The sequence below is a fragment of the Syngnathus scovelli genome, chromosome 4 (assembly GCF_024217435.2).
Source record: "Syngnathus scovelli strain Florida chromosome 4, RoL_Ssco_1.2, whole genome shotgun sequence".
Taxonomy (NCBI): Eukaryota; Metazoa; Chordata; class Actinopteri; order Syngnathiformes; family Syngnathidae; genus Syngnathus; species Syngnathus scovelli.
Window position 1 is genome coordinate 2,861,178 of NC_090850.1, and position 22,062 is coordinate 2,883,239.

A 22,062-nucleotide genomic window follows, 5' to 3' on the forward strand; every position below is an offset into this window, starting at 1 on the left:
TGGTGTGCTTTTTTCAATTCACGGAGGTGAAAGAAAGCTCCGTAGAGTAGGACCGGGCGTGCGTAAAAGCCATAATAGTTTTTCAAACCTTCTGTGTCACTCCGAATCATTAAATCCTTCAAACTCTTCGTCCTCCGTGTCACTTACAAACAAAGCCGCTAATGATGCTGGTAGTACGTGGGGCCCTTCGTCATCCCGTGATCGAATCTTTGTCCTTTATGTAAACAACCGCTGCGCCGCGCCACGCCACTGATGTCACTTGAAATTCAAATTACAGTAATCCCTTGCTACATCGCGGTTCGTTTATCGCAGTTTAACTTTTTTTATTTTTTATTTTTTATTTTGAAAATTTGTGAAAAAATTCACATATAAGTCGCTCCTCAGTATAAGTCGCCCCCCCCCCCCCACCCAAACTATGAAAAAAACGCGAATTATAGTCAGAAAATTACGGTAAAACAAAAAACTTGAAAACCAAGAAAAGCAACCTTGTTGCCAATATGCTGCTGAAAAGAATTTCTCTATATTTTCAAATCAATCATGAAGCAAACCTCATGTCAGTTATTAACTGAATTCATAGTAGCTTATAAAAAACTATTTATTTATAATCATATAATTATTTCATAAGCAATATAGTTGAAGTGGTCATTTAGAATGTGACAGTGAGTTAAGAGAGCTTCGAATCTTATGGAAACATGAAAAAGGTAAAAAGGAAGCAAAAACACAATCAATATAAAATGGATGCTTTTATTAGTATTCCAGAAATGCCAGGCTAAAAATATCAATAATACTGATTCTGGTACGGTCGTAACACTCGACATGAGGTGAAATAATTCCTCTTTTGAATAAATATTGCAGAGGATTTCAGTAACATTGTCTATGTATGGATGGATATATCTGTCTATGGATCTCAGAGAAATTAATGAATAATTAACTGAAGCTCATATCACATCATTTGAGCAGCATGTGAATGTGTCATATTGTAAATGTGTGCATCCACAAAGGAATGAGTTCTCACACACAACATTCTGTAGGTTTCAGTGTTGCAGGGCAGGGAGGATGACCCCAGTGCAGGACCCAAAGCCCACCCTGTAACCATCTCTTTCACAATGACCTAGACAGAGAAAATACATGTACGGTATGATGAAGCTGTTTCCCTCCAGTCATGTTCAGGTGCAATAAATGTTAAATTATTATGTCCTATACTGTATGCAGTATATGAAATGGAATCTATCCAGTGACTCGAAAATGCACTAGCTGTAATATATACATACTACGTGGGTGTAATTAAATGTTATTTAAAGGTTTATAGATCTTACTTTGTAGAACAGGATATAGCTGACCAAACTCAACGGTGTCTTTATTTTGACCATCTCATAGTGTATCCATTTGTTGTTTCCTAAACAGTGCGCTGATTTTTACTAACCTGTAATGGTGACTTCATCTCCATCCCGGAGGAAGGTTCTGGTTTCTCCTCCACCAAGATCAATGCTCTTGGATCCCCTCCATGATAGTTCCAGCATGGAGCCAAAACTCTCTGGATTCTTTTGGGAGATAGCTTGTACTGATTAAATTGGTAGCACAGATTTACTTCAAGAGCAGTTAATGGTATACAGTACTTATAGGACACTATCTCTTCATCCATATATACCAGTTGTTCTCATTAGGATCACGGGTGAGCTGAAGCTATTCCAGTTGGGTGAAAGGCGGAGACTACATCCTGGAGGAGTTGTGATACATAAATGATTTCTCCTCCATTTTGCCGCCAATAGTCGTCTGATGGCAACGTTTACAAAAGTGATGGACTAAGCACTAACAGAAGTGGATTACCAGTCTGTCACTGATGGAAACATACCCCAAATGTCTTGTGCGTTTGTTATGTAACAGGTTTCTTGTGTAGACTGCATTGACAGTATTTGTACAGGAGGTGACCGCATGCACCAAAGAGAGAATCACCGATTAGGATGGCTGGAACTACACTAACAACTTATTAATGAGCTAACAGGTTGTTAGGGTTTTCCAGGTTATCTTTATCGTAGGATTATGTTGGAATGTAGACTATAATGATTAACCAATCTTGTCTTGCTCTCACAACGCAGTAAAATAAAGTGGTTGCATTCTCTGCTTGATTGACCAGCTGCAGAAGAAGCAATCAAAGTTGTTCTGTTTCCCACAACATCGTAAAACACCCCCTGCTCTGATTTGACCAGAGGCCGGGGGTTCACCAAACCTGTCCACTCTCACCCCCACTCTGTTTCTCCCAATAAATATGCCCTTGCAGGAGGGAGAGTTTTAGACCTCCATTTGAACATCGCTGCACGCACAGCGACGAATGGACTCTCCACCTGCAGGGGTCTAAAAGGACTTACTTGTCTCCCGTGTGGTTCTTGCAAAATAAGTTGGAGTGAGCGAATCTCTAACACATGTAAGACAGTAGCTTTGAGTACGAGAGACTAGGTATGTTCCAATAAGTGTTTTAAGATGCTTATAACGATAACGTAGATGCAGTCTAAAATTTTCAAATTTAAAGCTACAACTACTATTTTTTCTTAAATAATCAATGATTCTGTTTTATTAATAATCAGATTTTTTAAAACATTTGTTACATTGTTATCTGTTATTCAAAAACAGGACTTTGTGTCAAATGGAAAAGTAGACAGAAAATGCACGAATTCAGCTACTATTTTGGTCTGTAACATGTCTGAAAATAGGGGGAAATGTGGCTCATTATTGTCCCAAAGTAAAAGCCGCTGATTGGTAAATGGAATGAAAATATTCATCACAGGGCAAATCAGAATGGAATTTCATTTGGGTTCAAAGGGGTGGGTATGTGGGATGTTGGGTGGAACATAAGAGTTTTTGAAGTTAACACCGGTTAAGTGTAGCTTCTCTACTGAACACTTTGGTGGCACCCACATAAACGTGAAGAAATATGACGAGTCATGTAATGGTGTTCGGTTACACTGTAAATATGTTAATAAATACTATATGAGACTGACTCTTGAGATGACTGCAGCGATCAAATGTGAATGTCAACAAGTCCAGAGAAGTCCAGAGAGAAACCACAGCGCATTCTCAAATTCTTTGCGGACATAGAAGGTTGTGAACTGCTCAGCTGAGACGGGAGTCGCTGATGGTGTAGGGGTACACTTGACTGTCTTGTGTGCCGACACCGTTTATAAAACTTAAGACTTAAGGAAGGTCTAGCCTCATGGGGTCACAAATGTTCAAAATACTCCGTTACAAAGTACACAGCTCCTATATTAAGAAAATAAAAGTAAAATTGATACTTTGTTGTCAGAAACTCACAGGTCCACTAATTGTACCAGATGCCAGCAGATCTCCAGGTCTGATGTTGCAGCCATTGACTGTATGATGAGCAAGCTGTTGCTTCATTGTCCAGTACATGTACTAAAGACATAGAAGAGATGAGCATTAATAAGCATTGTCCTAGCAGTTTCATCATAACAGTTGTAAGAGGAGTGTTTATTGATTGTGGATGCAAAGCATGTATTCAGAACTCTTTTGCCTGTCTTTGATAGGAGACATGGACTACTTGTCAAATAATCAATCAGTCGTGCCTTTGTACTTGTTTATCTGACTGGCCTGTAATGCAAAGTGACGAACAGGCCATATTTAAGCCATGAGCATCAGACACTGTGTTCGCTTTCTCTGTCTCTGTCGCTCTCTCTCTCACACAAAACTAGTACCGTACTCATTTTATTTGGGGAAAAAACGAGCATAGTTTGTCATATGTCACATGTAACTATGTAATAGTTAAAGATACAGAGTATTACCTTGAAGTTTGAAGTGCAGATGTTAGAAGATTTTTTCATAAGATGCCCTGAAGGAGAAAAAAAAATATGACTAAATCATTAACGGTACCGCTCGTCCCCACGGGGGTCGCAGGCATGCTGGAACCTATTCCAGCAGTCATAGGGCAGTAGGTGGCGGACACCCTGAACTGGTTGCCAGCCAATTGCAGGGCACAGAGAGACGAACAACCATCCGCACTCATGCTTATGGGCAATTTGGAGTGCTCAATCGGCCCATCAAGCATGTTTGTGGGATGTGGGAGAAAAATGGAGTCCCCCGGGAAAACCCACGCAGCCATGGGGAGGACATGCAAACTCCACACATGGAGGGCAGGAGGTGAAATCGAAACCACAACCTTTGTGTAAAATGTAAATGAAATGAACACATTAAAAATGTCCAACCTATATTCAACTGAATACACAAAGATAAGGTATTTTATGTTCAAACTGATGAACGTTTTTTTTTTTTTTTAATATTTTTAAATATTTTGAATTTGATGCCTTTAACATATTCCCAAAAACTGGAAACTGGCACAACAACAAACACCAGTTTGGAACATGTTAATTGGAAACAGGTGAGTGTCATGTTGGGGTATGAAAAAAGAAAAAAAAGCCCCAACAAGCTCAGTTAGTTGTTCACAACTAAAGATGGACGATTTTGACCACTTTGTGAAAAACTGTGTGCGCAATTCGTCGTGTGCTCGAGGCCTAAAAGAAAAAGGAGCAACTAGATTTTTATTCGCACAAAGTTCAAAAGACATTATCTGTGTTGGGTAACGTGCACATCTCTGATGGCACCAGTGATTCTAAAAGGTTCCTCCAGGTTTTGGACTAACATACACTGCCATCCAAGCAATGTCTTTTTCAGACATGTTCTTGCTTTTTTTCCATCAAGACAACACCTAGACGCATTCTGCAAGTTACAACAGTATAGCTTTGTAGTAAAAAAGTCTGAAACCTTGACTGGCTTGCTAGCAGTCCAGATGAGTGTCCATTGAAAACTTTTGGTGCGTTATTAAACGTAACATGACAATGAAGATCTTGGACTTTTGAGCAAGCAAGAATTCCTTCAACCAAGTTTTAACAATTGCTGTCCTCATTTCACAACCGCTTATTGGGTGTTATTAAAAGAAAAGGACATGTAGTAAAATGTAGTGTGCCTGTCCCAGCTATTTTGGAATGTGCTTCAGGCTTCAAATTCAAAATGAGTGAATATTTAACATTAAACATCTTGTCTTCAAATCACTGTACATATTTTGTTTTTATTTACATTTAGACAACATAGCTGACAACTGAGAATTGTGTTTGTTTTCTATGTAAAAGTGCTTTTCAAGTCAGAGCATGTGCACCTGTGATAGAGAATTATGTGAGCAGGAAGAGTTACATAATGTTTGGTTACTGCTGGGGCCTGAATTTCCCTGAAAGAGTATTCCCAAGGGATTAATAAAGTTGAGTCTAAGTCTAAGTCTAAGTTAAGAATAGGTGGAAGGTCATGTTATGATGTGAAACCAAGTGGGTGAGAGACAGGAAGAATTGTGTAACCCATGGAGTACAGAACTTGAGTCAGTGTGTGCGGGTTGTTAGACAAATTCACATAGAAAGAAAAAGTTCGTTTCCTCCATACCTTTTAGTGATACAAATAGATTGATGTTGAATGTGTATGCATCTTCATGTTGGAGGTAGGGGAGTGGCTGTGGATCCTGTAAGAAGAGGTCGGGGACGGGGGTGGGGCAAAGAAACTACATTTTATAACACTCATAGAAGTAGTTATTAAATAATAAAACAAATATATAATAATGAAAACACACAATCTTCCCCAATATTAAAATTATGGCCTATGCTATATTCACCTCATCATTCTATGCAAAGGAGCCAGAAATATGCAAAAACTGAATGACATGAAGTATATTCTAGAGGTAATTAAGAAACTTTGAAGTTAATACATGTTGCCATAGGCTGAAATAAGGAATAAAGTACAATTCTAAATGGCGAAATGACTGATTCATTCATTCTTGCGGCTAGATTTACAATGCAGGTCCAAGTGCCTAATTGTAATTACCGTAATTTTCGGACTATAAGTCACGTTTTTTTTCGTAGCTTTGGTGGGGTGGGGGGGGGGCGACTTATACAGAGGAGCGACTAATATGTGAATTTTTTCACAAATTTTCAAAATAAAAAAAAAATTAAAAAAGTGAAAGTGCGATAAACGAACCGCGATGTAGCAAGGGATTACTGTAATTTGAATTTCAAGTGACGTCAGCGCGCGGCGGTTGTTTATATAAAGGACAGAGATTTGATCACGGGATGACGAAGATGACGAAGGGCCCCACGTACTACCGGCATCATTAGCGGCTTTGTTTGTAAGTGACACGGAGGACGAAGAGTTTGAAGGATTTAATGATTTGGAGTGACACAGAAGGTTTGAAAAACTATTATGGCTTTTACGCACACCCGGTTCTACTCCACGGAGCTCTCTCTCACCTCCGTGGATGGAAGTCGGGGGCTGGCGCTCGGCCGGGTGGCTGTCTGGGGATGGTGGATGGGGCTCGGACATGGCTTTTACGCACGCCCAGTCCTACTATACGGAGCTCTCTTTCACCTCCGTGGATGGAATTCGGGGGCCGGTGCTTGGCCGGGTAGCTGTCCGTGGACGGTGGATGGGGCTTGGACATGGCTTTTACGCACGCCCGGTCCTATTCTATGGAGCTCTCTTCCACCTCCGTGGCTAGAAGTGCCACCTCCGGGGATGGAAGTCCACGCTGCCACACGCCTGGAAGTCAACGCCGGTGCTTGGGGCCGTGTGACGGTGAACTATTTATGTTATAGTTATTTGATATATTTTATTTCGTGTAGCAACTTGTATATGTTTTTATCGTTACAGTTCAGTACTTGTTGGCTCGTTGAACTCTTGTTTTGTTAAATAAAGAGCCGTTTACCAAACCCACGTCTTTCCTTGTACTTTGTTAACGCTACAATATAGATATATACTAGATCTGTGGAATAACAATGAGGCTGACGTCAGGGCGCACGCGCGGCGTTGTTGACAAAGGACGAGGAATTTGAGCGATGGATTTAATGATTTGGAGTGACACAGATGGTTTGATAATATTATTGCTTATATAATAGTTATTTGATATATAAATTATATTATATTATCGTTATATGGGCCTGTGGAATATTTTTAAGTGCAAGCACTGTCAGCGGTGCGCGGCCGGCCGGCATTGTTAACATAAAGGACAATCGATAGACACAGATGGTTTTATAAACGTGTTATTTATGTAATAGTTATTTGAATAACTCTGAATGTTACGTTAGGCCCGTTCTCAGCTCTTCGTTTGTGTTTATGTCACGTTAGCATACCTATCGTTTAGCCTGTTGTTGCTCGTTCATGTCTGTTCTTGGTGTTGGATTTTGTCGAATAAATTTCCCACAAAATGCGACTTATACTCCGGAGCGACTTATATATGTTTTTTTTCACGTTACTGTGCATTTTATGGCTAATGCGACCTATATTCCGGGGTGACTTTTAACAATACGGTTTAGCCTTCATTAGATTTTTTGTTACTGTTATCAGATATTTCTTACTTTTAGTACTGAGCAATATAATTCAAAATTCAGATCACTGAATCAATTGCATCCCTTCACAATAACAGTATAGCCCTCAATATCAGATTTAATTAATTAAAATTAAATATGTTTAATTAACAAGAATTTAACAAATAAATCGTACCTGAATATGTGAATTATATGCAGTGGTGCTTCTAATTATGGACGTCTATACTTATGAACTTTTCTTTCAATTTTTTGCATCCCCTTATGAACCAAATTTCGACTTCCGTGAAGGCAATGATTAGTGACTTAGGCTGTGTGTCATGACTCGTCCCCGGTTGTTTTATTATGTGTATATGTTACCATGCTTTCTGTTCGTGTCGCCCCTCCTCTCCTGTGTTACCTCACAATCAATGTAATCACAGTCACTTGCCTCTTTTTACCCGTCGTGTTTTTAAGTCCTGTCTGCCCCTCACTCCCCTGTCGGATTGTTCTCATCTCTCGTCTGTAGTCACGTTGGTTTGTCTCGTCTTTCGGTTCGGTTAGTTTCTCTCCAAGTTGGTCTGTCGGTTCCCTGTCACTCTGTCTCCGTGAAGTTATGTTAGTTTACCGGTTCTGTTGGTTTGTTCCCCTTATCCTCCCTTCCAACTACCTTTTGCTTCAATAAACCCTGGTCCAAGCTGCATTTGGTCGCCCAGCTCCACTCATTCCGTGACAGTGTATACACATAATGCAATTTTAAAGGTATTAGAGAGATACTTATTTAGAACATATTTTGTAATATTTCTCAAATTTCTCCCCACTTACCACAGATGGACTGTTAAATAGCCCGTCTTCAAATATGTATATTAATATCTATAAATCGCGCGCTCTGTGAGAAACAACCTCAACCAATCATTGTGCAGGCGTGAATGATGGCAAAATTGATCAGTTAATTAGTCAATCAATCTGTTTTTTGTGTTTTATTTCCTTGTTGATATTCATGGTCGCTCACGTCTGCGCCAAGTACAGTACCTGTAATGTGATTAAAACTCTGCGAATTTTGGACACTCTGGCTTCATTGTAGCGTTCCCTGGTTGACTTCTGAGTGAAAATTTCTGATGAACGTCGCGATGATGTGAGGTTCTCGCAAAAGAAAAGCCTGTTTTTGACGTCTTTGAGAATACAACTTCAAATATGGCATCCGTGCATGAGAGTGTGGAGGCGTTTCCTAAAAACAACAGGGAAGGGTGGGGAAGAGGGACAAATAGGCTATGGTTTCTGAGTTGTTGGAAAGATCGTCTGTAATGCCTTTAAGCCTTTACATCACAGGTATCAAACTCAAGGCCCGGGGGCCAGATACGGCCCGCCACATCATTTTATGTGGCTCGCGAAGACAAATTGTGCATCAAATTCGTGTCATTACTAGAATTGCGAATTGTCTTCACTTTTAATATCTTTTTTTTTTTTAACTGAGTTTTTTTTCGTCTAATTGGAATCAACCTCCCATCTATCCAAGACTTGTACCTGTCCAGGACCAGGAAATGCGCAAGTAACATCTCTACAGACCCTTCTCACCCAGGTTGCAGTCTGTTTGAACTACTCCCCTCCAGACGGCGTTATAGAGCTCTGTACGCCAAAACCAGCAGACACAGAGACAGCTTCTTCCCCCAGGCTGTTGCTCTGATGAACTCACTCAGAGTCATTACTGTGCAATAACATCCTGCTCTCCACAACTTTTTTGAATTGTCTACACTGGTTGTACTATGTTCTCGGGGACCAATTCAAGATGAAGAAACTGCAGCTCAACCTCCTTGAAGACACTACCAGGACAATCGAGGGCACCTCCGACATCCATTTTTTCATTGATTTTCATAATATGTATTACTTGTGCCCTCTCTGCATCCATTACAACCTGGTGATCCTGAAAGGGGGATCCTTCCATCTGTGGTCCCTTCTCAAGGTTTCTCATTTTCCCCTGGCAGGGGTTTTGAGTTTTTCCTTGCCCTTTTGGGAGCTTAAGATCAGGGGATGCTTTGAGAATAATTGTCAATTTTTGGCTATGTGAAGCCCTTTGAGACTGTTTGTGATTTAGGGTTATACAAATAAACTTGACTTGACTTGACTTGACTATGTGTCCTCTCTGCATCCATTGCAGCCTGGTCATCCTAGAAGAGGGACCCTCCCATCTGTGGTCTCTTCTCAAGGTTTCTCATTTCCCCTAGCTGGAGTTTTGAGTTTTTCCTTGCCCTCTTGGGAGTTTAAGATCAGGGGATGTTTGAGAATATTTGCCATTTTTCACATCTCCTGAGTGTTGTTGTTAGTGTTAAATGTTGAACAGAGGCTGTGATTTACCGAAGTCAAATTCCTTGTTTGGCACGCTCAAACATGGCGAATGAAAACTCTTGAATCTTGATTTGAAAACGAATTGTTCATCAGTTTGTTTTGTAGCTTTTACTGTATATAATATGAGGTACTCATACATTTATTTTGGTTGACAGTCATAATGGCCCTCCGAAAGAAACTATGACTACAATGCGGCCCGCGAAAAAAATGAGTTTGACACTCCTGCTTTACATCATGTCACAAACGAACACGTACTGTCAGGGTGGAAGTCAGTCGCCAAGTTCCAACTTCACAGCAGTTATCTGTGATTGCCCATACAGGTCTGACCGCAGTTCCATATTAACATACTTTGCAAGCCTCAAGCTCCTGCATGTACTCTAGCAAATGAGTTTCTGCTTCTGTCATGCCAAGGACTGTCTGCCTCTCACACACACACGGAATTTAAAGGCAATTATAAGAGACGCTTCAAGTGGCTGCAAAGGAAGTCAGATGTTCACACTCACGATGGCGCAAACGACTTCTTTCTAAATATCCCAAGTGTGCATCTATGAAAATACCAACACTTGAAGTTGCCAGCTCATTCACAGTTTGATAGCACACGAATTTATAGTGTTTGCATCTATGGTCAAACCTGAATGGGATTAGGCTCTGCAAAGGGTAACAAGGCCTCCATGGAGACCACCCAGGGTGAGATTGTTGTTCCGAAGTTCTTCCCCAAGAATGGACCCAGAGGGACATACTCCCAAGCTTGAATGTCCCGAGCTGAAAGAGATTATATGTTCATGAACATGAGGTCTTTTGTTGCTATACACGTACAGACAAGCACAGGTTATTTAGTCTTTATATTCTAACCTCACTTACTAATTACTTAGACTGAGTGGGGAGGGGAACTAGATGGTGTGTCTGTTAATTTTTTGGCTTTCGTAGCAGATCATTGACGTAGAACGCATATGAGCGACAAAGGGACACCACCTACAGAATAAAATCCCACCCACTCGCGCCACCATATACACGCACATTCTGTCTGATAAACGCTCATAAAACGCAAAATAAAAACTGGTGACGAGACGCCACTTTTGCGTCTTGTTCAGATTGTCATCATATAAACGTAGCCTCCGTACTAAAATATAAGTTCCAGTAAACTAATGTTAAAAATATTTTGAGGTACAAAGGCTTCCTAAATCAAGGAGCAATCATACATCCATACAGGAATACATGAGAGGATGAAACAATACTATAGATTATACTATTTTAAGGGATTTCTGAGCAATCATCATTCTTTAGAGACTTGGAACGTTATCGAATTGATGGGAGTTGACTTTACCATGTAATCTTCATCTACTATGTTTGTCTGACAAAATATGAAGGGACGGCATTTACATCTATAATGCAGGATAAAATCAAAGTACAAGTATGCTTTCAAAGTTAAATGTCTGCAAATTAACATTGCCCATTTGAACCGTCTTGAACTGTCTCCCCCGCCCCCCTTACCCTGGCGACCTGCATTACCTTTAAAATTCAGATATTGTGTCTTTTATTATACCTAAATAGGGGCCTTAAAATACCTTAAATATGTGTCTGTTGGTAATGTTTCAAATATGCTAACACAGCTTGTATGGGCAAATGAAGGTAAAAAAAAATTGGAAAAGTGTGCACGCCCGGCCGATGTGAACAATTGTGCGAAGGTTGTGTGACAATGTATTATTTATTTTATGCTTATTTTACATAGTTGTTCAGTAAATATTAAGTTAAATGAAGTACTGGTCTATGATGCTCTCCTCCCTAACCTGCTCAAAAATCTGAATTCTTTTACATAATTGAACATTTTTGAAAAGGTAATGCAATCATTACTTTTCTTAGTAACTAATTATATTTATGATGGTGTGATGCAATTATTAATTCAATTACTTTTCTAGAAAGATAACTAATAACTGTAACTACCGTATTTTCTGCACTATAAGGTGCACCAGATTATAAGGCGCACCTTCAATGAATGGCCCATTTTAAAATTTTGTCAATATATAAGATGCACCGGATTATAAGGAGCACCTTCAATGAATGGCCCATTTTAAAACTTTGTCCATATATAAGATATATACATTTGGCCCGCGGGGCGGACTTTGGACACGCCTGCTGTAGTGGCTCAATATTGGTCCATATATAAGGCGCACCTGATTATAAGGCGCACTGTCGGCTTTTGAGAAAATTGAAGGTTCTTTCAGTGCGCCTTATCGTGCGGAAAATACGGTAATTGTAAATAAAGTAATTGCACTAACACCGGTCGTCATGGTAATGAAATCCATATTAATAATTGGCCCAGCTGTAAATGGGAAGGGGTGTTGATATGACTCACTTTCATGAAGCATGGCTTCTCCCTTGCTAATTTCAAAAAGAAAAAAAGAAGATGCGAAAATTCCAACATGATTATTGATCACAAAGCTATTGTGTCCAAGGCATTTTGAGGAGATTTAAATTCTAAATAATGCATGATACATATCTTTACCCAAGCTTCTATGGCTAAGTAATTATTATTATTATTTATTTGATTTTTTTACGCGACAAGGCCTGAACATTTACAGTACTTCACATCTTGATGTAAAAAATGTCATATGCATAGACACACAAGGTGCATGGTAGCGCACTATTGATCCATCCATCTTTCTCCCATGCTTATCCTATTGCGGGTCATGGGGTGGAATGTTTTCACTTTTAGTTAGTGTTTATTAAATCCAACACAATTCACTGACTGCACTGGCCTGACCAATTTATTTTTGTGAATTTAATGCAGGGCAAGTGATGGTTGTGCAGATGTTCTTACCACTCCAATCGTTCATAAGTACCATGCCAAAGATATGTTCATGGGCTTTCTCAATGGGGATTAGCTCCCCAAGCAAATTCCCCCTGCCAACAAAGAAAGCCTAAACAGAGAATAAAACATATGTATATTTTTACATATTAAAAAAATTATATATTTCAATTAAATAGCTTTTTTTTTTTATAGAGTTACATTTACAAATATGCATGTGATAAAATGAGAGAAAAATATAATCACCATTTCCAGTTCAATGTCCAATTGCTTTGACGGACCAAACACAGGAGGTTTTGCTGCAACAAAGGAAAGTAACATTGCTGTAACTTTCATCATTTATGGTCACTTGTACTGTTCTCTGTTCTGAAATATTCATAATGTGTACAATGTACTGTGTAACAATTTATCATTTAATAATATAATAAGACGTAAAGGCTTTTTCTTTAGCTAAAATATAACATTTATACTCATATTGTTGGAAATTTTTATGCATGCGCTTCATTTACTGGTACGTTTGGTCAACAATAATCAGCATAGTTCAAACTTAGAGTTGTGCCATTGTGAACTTACTCTGGTCGGGTCTCATCTGGCCCAACGGCCGACGAATGGGCGTACCAGAAACAACCACAGATGATGCTCTACCATGATATCCCACAGGAAGTCTTAACCTGCACAAGATAAAGTGCCAATTAATAAAGACAATAAAAAATACTAATCAAATTGTTTTAACTGTTTTTAGGTACCATAATTATCTGAAGGACATTGCTTCTGAAATACAGAATATGAAGAACACAATAGTACAGGTTTTATTTTTATTTAGTGGATAATTGAAGCAAGACAAAAGTAATTACTATGCGAAACTCCAACTTATCAAAATTGTATTACTTGGGCTACAACTTTTCCTCTCTAAAATAATCTGGATGATTTGAGGCTTCCAATTTTTTGGAAAGAGAGACTCTGAGCCAGCTTCTTTCGTGCAGCAACAATGTCTGGCCTCTCAGGCTTGGGCTGTTTATAAAAGGGGAACTCAGCCTTGTCATACACATAGTGTACAATAGTACTCTTGTATAACTACATAATCTCCAACCCAAATTCAACTGAAAGAGGTGACAAAATCACCATGAGGATATCGCGCAGGGGTGGGTAATTCCAGTCCTCGAGGGCCGGTGTCCTGCATGTTTTATAGGTCTCCTTGCTGCAACACACCTGATTCAAATGATCAGGATAGTTGTCCAACTTCTGCAGACCTTGCTAATTATCTGACCATTTGAATCAGGTGTGTTGCAACAGGGTGACATAGAAAACATGCAGGACACCGGCCCTCTTATAGCGGATGAGAATACTAGTATTTTGCCAATCATCTTCTAGGCAGTTCAGTGTCTAACCCAAGAAAGCAAGATGACTTGGCATTCCTACAACAAAGACCTGGAAATAAATTATGTTTGTGCTTCGAGGCAGAGGTGGCCAGAGGCAACGCTTATGCTGCTGTGCTGGAATGCCCTTGTGCTAATATAATATGAGCATCACCTTCATCAATAAAATGAACGTTGAACTGTGACTGTTCACATCATAGCGCCAAGAGCGCTGGGCAGTTGGTCTCACACAATCCTCTCTCTCCAAGAGCACTTGCCTGCAGATGGTGTACCATTCAAGTATTAATGTTAGTTTACCAGTTTGGCATTAGGGCGTTTTCCTTCCCTCGAAACATAGTGCCAACATTGGTTGCATGATCCCTGGATGAATAAAAGTCAGTGTAATCACCTGTAAATAAATAAATACATTTCAAACAATGACCCAAAGCCAGATAAATCCCCTGTAAAATGTACTTGGTGAGTAATATGCTAAATGTAATATTTAAAAGCAAGCAAGAACTATCTTTTTGAATTCAACTAGCATAACCCTGAATTGATTAGTACAGTACATACTGTACTTTCCTGGTACATTATAAGGAGACACTTCTACCTAGAGCTAAGAAGTGTTACTGCATGAGCCCTTCGGAAAATCCTTGATCAGCCAACAGCCCTGGCCTGTTACTTTGGCATCTCTGTTATTATACTGTATTTGTCACGTTTGACTCAGGGTCTGATCCTTTGGCTCATAAGATCATAGATTTCTACGCTTAATAACCTTTTGCTGTCTATTTTATAATATTCTCCTTCAATCTCATCAACAGCCATTTGGATTATACATTTACATAGAAACAATCAAATTCAAGTTTGTGTTTGAAATTCTTTGTCCTTTGTGTAAATTGACCAAATAAAATCTGATACACTGCAGCAGGAGACTTGGGAATTGTTTACCAGCTCAGTGTCCTAGTGGTAGAGTGTCCGCCCTGAGACTAGAAGGTTGTGGGTTCAAACCCCGGCCGGGTCATACCAAAGACTATAAAAATGGGACCCGTTGCCTCCCTGCTTGGCACTCAGCATTAAGGGTTGGAATTGGGGGATTAGATCACCAAATGACTCCTGAGCACGGCACCGCTGCTGCTCACTGCTCCCCTCTCCCCCAGGGGATGGATCAAAATCACACGGCAATGGGTTAAATGCAGAGGACAAGTTTCACTACACCCAGATGTGTGTGTGACGATCATTGGGACTTTAACTTTAAATTATGAGAATGTCTCATTTTATCTTTTCCTTGTTTAATTTCAAATCGATCTGTATTGGAATAATTCACACAGATAAATTTGTATTTGTCCAAATAGAATATTTTTATGTCTGTGATGATGTTGTGCATTTGTGTGTCAACCTACCAATATCTGCGGGAAGATGCATTATGGCTGCGCTCTGTGGGACAAAAGCTCTGCAACACCAAAAGAAAAACACGTTAGATGAAAACAAGAGTGTGATACATTAAGCAACAACAAAGTAATTACACATTTGAAGACAAAAAAAAAACAAACAAATAAATTAATGTGAAGAGATAATACTTGAAGGTTCCATCCATCCATTTTCTGAACCGCTTCGTCCCCACGGGGGTCGCGGGCGTGCTGGAGCCTATCCCAGCCGTCAACGGGCAGTAGGCAGGGGACACCCTGAACCGGTTGCCAGCCAATCGCAGGGCACACAGAGACAAACAACTATCCGCACTCGCACTCACACCTAGGGACAATTTGGAGTGCTCAATCGGTCTACCAAGCATGTTTTTGGGATGTGGGAGGAAACCGGAGTGCCCGAAGAAAACCCACGCGGGGCCGGGGAGAACATGCAAACTCCACACAGGGAGGGCGGGAGGTGGAATCGAACCTGCACCCTCCTAACTGTGAGGCGGACGTGCTACCCAGTGGCCCACCGAGCTGCCTTACTTGAAGGTTTTCTTTGTATAAACTACTGTGCCAGAGGAGGAAAGAAAGAATGGCAAGGGACCCAAATGTAGCAGATTAAGCAGCCCACACATGTGGTCAGGAAAACTCCCAAACATATAACCCAGTGGAAATTGTTGCTAATTAGAGTATTAAAAGACCAAACACATTAAAAAATAAAAGGAATAAAAACAGGGAAGCCAAACACAGGAAACTTAAAGTATGATACAGACCTGACAAGGACAGTAAAACAGGAGGTTAAATGCAAAAAATGCAGAAGACGAGGTGAAGGGAAAAGCTGATTTTGAAGAAAAGCAAATTAACAAGCATAAGACAGTCGTAAATATAAACTAAACAAGTAGTTCCCTGAATCTAAATCAAGTCAACCTTAAAATCAGCATGATCCAAGACACATTGATGCTTTTTCCCATTTGATAACAGTTTATTAAAATAAAGCTAAAAAAACTACTTACTGGTCATATAAGAACATGAGTGACTCACAGTGAGTTACGGTAAGAAGAGAAGTCCAGGTAATAAAACTTGCTGGTGCTCATCATCGAACCTACCTTTTCTCAACATCAGCTCCGAAAGAGGACTACAGTTAATGTTATACGTAGCTAATCAATGTATTGTGATTCTGGTAGCTGTGATTTCATAAGATGTCTGGCTTCATATTAATCATAATACAAATTTTGAAGGTATGTGACACTTTTCTTAAATTGTCCATACGGTACTTGCTTGATGGACATGCTAACTTGTTTAGGCACTGTCAAGCATGGTGCTGACTTTACTGCTCTTAATGCCAATCGTGCTATCGTGTGATCATGTGAAAAAAAAAACTTGTGTGACTTCACTCATAACATGACCAGAATACAAACATACAAAACAGTAACTTGGTGAAAATGATGAACTATACTTTAGAGACTCACCTCCTGCGTAGAGTCCAGTCGTCTCTGAGAGTGCTCTCATTGGCTGAGAGCAAAAACTGCAAAGTACTTCTGGTCTCCTTCCATGCTTCATATCCCAGACCCATGAAAGCATTTAGTGTAGGCTGGAATATAGAACACAAGATCATATGCATAGAAAAACCCAACATTGTGGATGTGTGCATGTAACGATTTGACAAGCAGTGTGTGTAAAATGGATTGCTGTCACAGTGTATAATAAATATTTGCTAAAATATGGCTAGCACCAATTATGTGATGGAACCCATTCCAGGGTTTTAGAATGTCTGAAAGACGTCAGTGGTAATTATATTGTTTCCAATATTGTTTTTGAAAAAAAGTTTGTCATACCACTGTTAAATTTGCAAAAGTAAAATAGTAATACTGTTTAATTTTGGGGCAGCACAGTGGGGCACTGGTTAGCACGTCCGCCTCACAATGCAGAGGTGGTGGGTTTGATTCCGGCTCCGGCCTTCCTGTGGTGTTTGCCTGCGTGGGTTTTCTCAGGGTACTCCAGTTTCCTCGCACACCCCAAAAACATGGTTGGCCGATTGACAACTCCAAATCGTCCGTAGGTGTGAGTGTGAATGGTTGTTCGTCTTTGCGTGCCCTGCAATTGGATGGCAACCTGTTCAGGATGTCCCCCACCTATTGCCTGAAGTCAACTGGGAGAGGCTTCAGCACGCCTGCGACCCTCGTGATGGATGGATGTTTAATTTTGTCAATCCTAGAGCCTTATTGAGGAAAATACTGTACAATGCTTCACTGTGTAAAGAAAATACCTGTTGGAAGACATCCTGATGTTTGGCCATCACAGGTCCTTGAAACAGTGAGAGTATCACACTCAGGTCCAGTATCTGGTCTCCAATGGCAACCCCAATGCGACGTTTGGGCTGAGGAAATACAACTTTTCAAATGATCTCTGTGATTCCTTCAGGGTTCATTCTTACATTTACTTTAGCATGCTTCTGTAACAAAAAGTATTCAGGCAAAAAACATTAATTATTGCTTCAAAAGCTACACTTTTCTTGTTCTATGCAAATTCATAGAACAAAAACCAAAATTACTTACATGATCCAATGTGGAGAATACACCATATGGTAGGTTGTGGAAAGAGAAATCACATGTAGGATCTACTTTTATAAAAGACATTTTTTTCTCCAGAGGTAGTGTTCAAAGTTCAACCTCGTTGAGTTACTGACTGGCAGGCAGCATCTGTGAACGTTTATAAGTGTTGCAGCCTTTGTACGGGTTCGCCTGCTGTAGCACATCCAATCACAAAAAGCCGGTAGGATCCACCCTCACTTTGGCCCTCAGAAGTTAATTTAAACCAGTTTGGGGAATGACTAAGCACTTTTACCTCCTTCACGTGTAAGCGAATATATATATATATATATATATATATATATATATATATATATATATATATATATATATATATATATATATATATATATATATATATATATATATATATATATATATAACGTCCGCAAGAACAATTTGCTCGACAGTGAAAAATGTATTATTTGGGTTGAAAAAGATAGAGGCTGTTTCATGTTTAGTTCTGAGTTTCCAAACGCGTTTGATTTTAATGTTGGAGGCAGATGGAAAAAAAAGAAAGCTAAAGATAAATTGCAATAATCCTAAATTGTGAAAGTCACTTTACGAAAAAAAAAAGAAGAAAAACGCTTAAATGTAACTTCCGCGTTGCATGCATCACAGGCGCGTTCGGACGTTTTTACTCTGAAAGTAGATATGATCGGATAGGACTTGACTCCCATATATTTCTGACCACTGCCTGCACTGGCGTACATTGTTGGACTGCCTTGTGCGCTAACAGGGGAACCAAATCGAGCACAACACCGGCACTTCATTTTTTTTTTTCACACACACACACGCACACGCACACACACGCTCGCACGCACACACACACACGCACACACGCACGCACACGCACCCGCACACACGCACACGTATCATATGTGAGAATCGAACTCACGGTGTCTGCACACAAGACAAGCGAGTGTACCCCTACACCATCAGCGACTACCACACTACAGTTTATGAGTACCAATAACCAAACTGCAAATTTGAGCAACTCCATGTTTTTGTTGAACCGGTGCGCTCTGAGTTTATTTTCGAACGCGCCTGTAAACCTGCGTCATTGTAGTACACTCCCAACGTAATACTGGGCGCGTTAGGAAAATGTACGTCCGAGCACTGGTTCACTGGTACGCGCAAACACATGTCCTATTCCTTGTGTTGTGCTTACTTTTGAACGCACCCGCAGAGTGCAGAATCGTACGGCGATGTCACCGCCATATTTGATGTGGCAAAGTGCAGTATTTGGTAAGCAGTGTTCGGAAAGTTCATTTTCACATGAACTAGTTCAAAGTTCAGTTCACAACTTTTAAAATGCACTAGTTCTGTTCATAGTTCATAACTGAAAATTTATTAACTAAGTTCATTGTTCCAAAAATGAAAAGTTAATTGTTATTTTCTTCCCGCGAATAAAAAAAAAGGTTGCTGTTACCCTCCAGCGTAGTGGCATTTTCTCATTGTTTTTTCTCATTCCATTCACACTAGTATCCAGCGATCAAAAATGTGTTTTTTCCGACCTTCCGTATTGTCTGAAATACAGCATAAAAATACTAGAATTGTCTTTTTCTTTAATGAATTGAAACAAAAACATGACTGTGGTCCAGAATGTGCAACCACAAACAATTTGCTATAGGTGCCAGACTGAAGTAGGAAACAAAGGATGTACAAATGAAGTCCAAAATATTTAAAGTAACATTATATTTGCTTCAACCAACTTTAAACATTTTTAGTGACTGTATTATTTCTTAACTTGTTTTCCCAAAGAACAAGAAAACATTTATAATTTGTGTTCTGCCCTCAGAATTGTTTTCATGATGTTAAAATTGTTTGTGTACTTAAAACAGATGTATTTAATCTATACTTTATGCTAAGAAATGTTTTCTATGTAAGGAAGCATACACGATGGTTATGTGTCGTTCGGAAGCAAATCGGAAATTTATTTCGAAATGCACTGGAAGCTGCGCATGTTTCTGTTGAAGCGACTTGACAACTGATGCGTTTGAGAGACGTTAGCGTTACTCGCGTCATCTAAGCGAATCTTTCTCCTCTCCTTATGCTCACGGATCAACGGCTGTAAGTTATCATTGTTTTGTTGGATAACTTTATTAGTATTTATAAGAAGAATACTTATAGAAGAAACTAAGTGTGTTTGTTGTTTCACTTGCAGTTTTACTCGTTGTGTTTAACACTGAATGGAAATAAAGGGAGCAAGACGCTCTGAATCCTGGCTCAAGTGTTCTATACATGAGTTTGGCTGGCTGCTGAACTGTGATAAGGTACACGAAGTACATAACGCACATGGAGATCAGTACAATTTGGGACATAAAAGTGCAAAGCGTGCAAAGCCCAAAATAAATTACTAAAACAACAAAAAACAATCTAAAGTAATTTGTGGTTCAATGCCATTGAGAGCACTGCAACTCCTAAAATTTCTGAATGCTCTTACAAGATGATACCTTGCCGTTTGACAAGAAAGTTCGAGTGGGGATGCCGCATAGATGTCAAGTGGGCCGGACCATTAAAATTATACCATACTATGCTACAAAACACCAACATATCATGTCTTTCCTTCTTTTTTGTTTGGGGGGGGGGGGGGGGGGGGTAAAGAAGCACAAGAACATTAGGAAAATGTTGAAATTTAATTCCTTTTACAAAACATTAATAGCAACACATTAACATAATTTAAAACATTAACAGTGATGCACTTTAAGATTAAACCATATACACGTGTATATAAAATCAAAATTTAATCCCTGCCTACACCTTACAAACTAAGGAAAGTGCGATTAAATGTGTAAAGAAGAAAGTATTCACATGTCCTGTAAATGTGTAAACTTCATACATGAAACACACATACACATACAATACATATTGAATATTCATGGAGTTGAATGAACAGTAGAAATCCACCATACTTTTTTGTTATGAAGTTGCTGACTAACATTAAATTGCACACTTTTTTTAATCACCACAGTAAGGATTCATCTTCACAGAGCTGTATTTTTTCAATGCAAACAGGCAGCATTTTAAAGGCATTAGACTAGTCTGGACTTCTTTTTGTTCCTGATGCTTGTCATCTTTTGGCCTGTACAAATGCATCAATACCAGGTGCCATGTCCTGACTAGCTGTCACTTTCAGAATGTCATTTGAGTGCTTGTTTGTGAGCCTTGAACGCATTTTTGTTTTATTGATATTCATTACTGAAAAAATTTGTTCACAAAGGTCGGTTGTCCCAAACATGCACAAACGTTTAGCAGCCAGGGCTGTAAAGGGAAATGTGCTTTCGGGAGTTTGCAAGCATATTTTAAGGTTGTGTTAAACTTATAATCATATTAATATCTAGTATTGGAGTGCTCGTGTGGATTGGTGGGTGGCGAAGAATGTGCAGGCAAACTGCATGAACTTGTTTTCGTTGAAGTGTTGTGTATAGGCCCAGACAGGGAGTACCGGACGAGAACACCTCAAGGTCGTTGAGGAACGAGAACAACAGCACGTCTATGTGGCCCGGGCTTCGCGGGAAAATCCAACCACCTGACCTCAGCGATAGCACCGACACGGGGAGGAGATGGCCATCGACCAATCATCTCACAATATTTTGCATGCTTTAATATTCATATTGTGTTTCTTTAAAACTGGGCAACCCGGAAGAATGTGTCGTCTTTTGGTGGTCACAAAAAAGCAAGAGTTTTAGTGTGAGGGACCCGGGACCCAGGCCTGTATTAGTGCGCTTTGTCAGGAATAAACAATTGGTAAATTTGGTCTGATTGATCTACTGGTCTTCTCTTTGACAGAACGAACTCGCAAAATTGTTAGGTGCGCCAGTGTGTGGATTAGGACATAGCAATTTATGTGTTAAGTGTTGATCGCAATTTGGAGTCAGATCAATAACTAAAATCCGTAGCCTAACAAGACCCACTTACATCGTCAATGAATCCTGTGCGATGTCGGTGCTCTCGTCAATTCCAATGGAAAATGCAATAAATGACTTGACTCTCTGTTTCAATTTCTAAATCTGCTGATAGGTCCGAAATTCTCTCTGCTATAGTATTCCTCGTCAGGCTAATGTAATTAGCAAAACCTTGTCACTTCTCGGGACGTACAAGTTCAGCCGCCTTCATCATGCATTGTTTAACAAAGTCATCATCGGAATATGTTACAGGGTGATTGTATTGACATACTGCGCCACCCTGTGGCAGCCACAGAGCCCTCACCTATAA

At 39.7% G+C, this 22,062-nt stretch overlaps 1 protein-coding gene and 1 long non-coding RNA gene across 9 annotated transcripts; one reads left to right on the plus strand and one right to left on the minus strand.

Moving 5' to 3' along the window:
* Positions 1-730: 730 nt before the first annotated feature.
* On the minus strand, positions 731-18,879 carry fah (fumarylacetoacetate hydrolase (fumarylacetoacetase)). 8 transcript variants are annotated; one of them, XM_068650403.1, is made up of 15 exons: positions 18,743-18,879; positions 17,523-17,633; positions 17,178-17,350; positions 16,726-16,847; positions 15,248-15,297; positions 14,166-14,256; positions 13,066-13,163; positions 12,739-12,791; positions 12,505-12,604; positions 10,318-10,448; positions 5,437-5,512; positions 3,795-3,841; positions 3,307-3,408; positions 1,424-1,561; positions 731-1,111 (listed from the first exon to the last, which is right to left on the minus strand). In XM_068650403.1, exons 4-15 carry the CDS (start codon positions 16,827-16,829, stop codon positions 944-946), a joined length of 1,158 nt encoding a protein of 385 aa, XP_068506504.1. In that variant the 5' UTR covers positions 16,830-16,847; positions 17,178-17,350; positions 17,523-17,633; positions 18,743-18,879; the 3' UTR covers positions 731-943. The 8 variants fall into 8 exon arrangements, with proteins under 8 accessions (XP_068506504.1, XP_049573431.1, XP_068506503.1 ...); XM_049717474.2 differs by lacking the exon at positions 17,178-17,350 and adding an exon at positions 17,812-17,955 and having other exon boundaries at positions 18,743-18,865; XM_068650402.1 differs by lacking the exon at positions 17,178-17,350 and adding an exon at positions 17,812-17,955 and having other exon boundaries at positions 1,424-1,541; positions 18,743-18,864.
* Positions 18,880-19,774: 895 nt separating this feature from the next.
* Positions 19,775-21,604, plus strand: LOC125966934 (uncharacterized). The gene is made up of 3 exons (XR_007480607.2): positions 19,775-19,917; positions 20,012-20,120; positions 21,264-21,604. It is a non-coding gene; the product is annotated as an uncharacterized lncRNA (long non-coding RNA).
* The last annotated feature ends 458 nt before the right edge of the window (positions 21,605-22,062 follow it).

Bases quoted from the DNA above. Each gene is read 5' to 3' on its own strand.
- fah (XM_049717474.2), bottom strand. From the start codon at position 17,892: ATGTCTTTTATAAAAGTAGATCCTACATGTGATTTCTCTTTCCACAAC. The intron at 17,634-17,811 runs GTAAGTAATTTT...GTATTTCCTCAG, and splicing joins TATTCTCCACATTGGATCAT to CCCAAACGTCGCATTGGGGT. The intron at 16,848-17,522 runs GTATTTTCTTTA...TCTATATTCCAG, and splicing joins ATCAGGATGTCTTCCAACAG to CCTACACTAAATGCTTTCAT.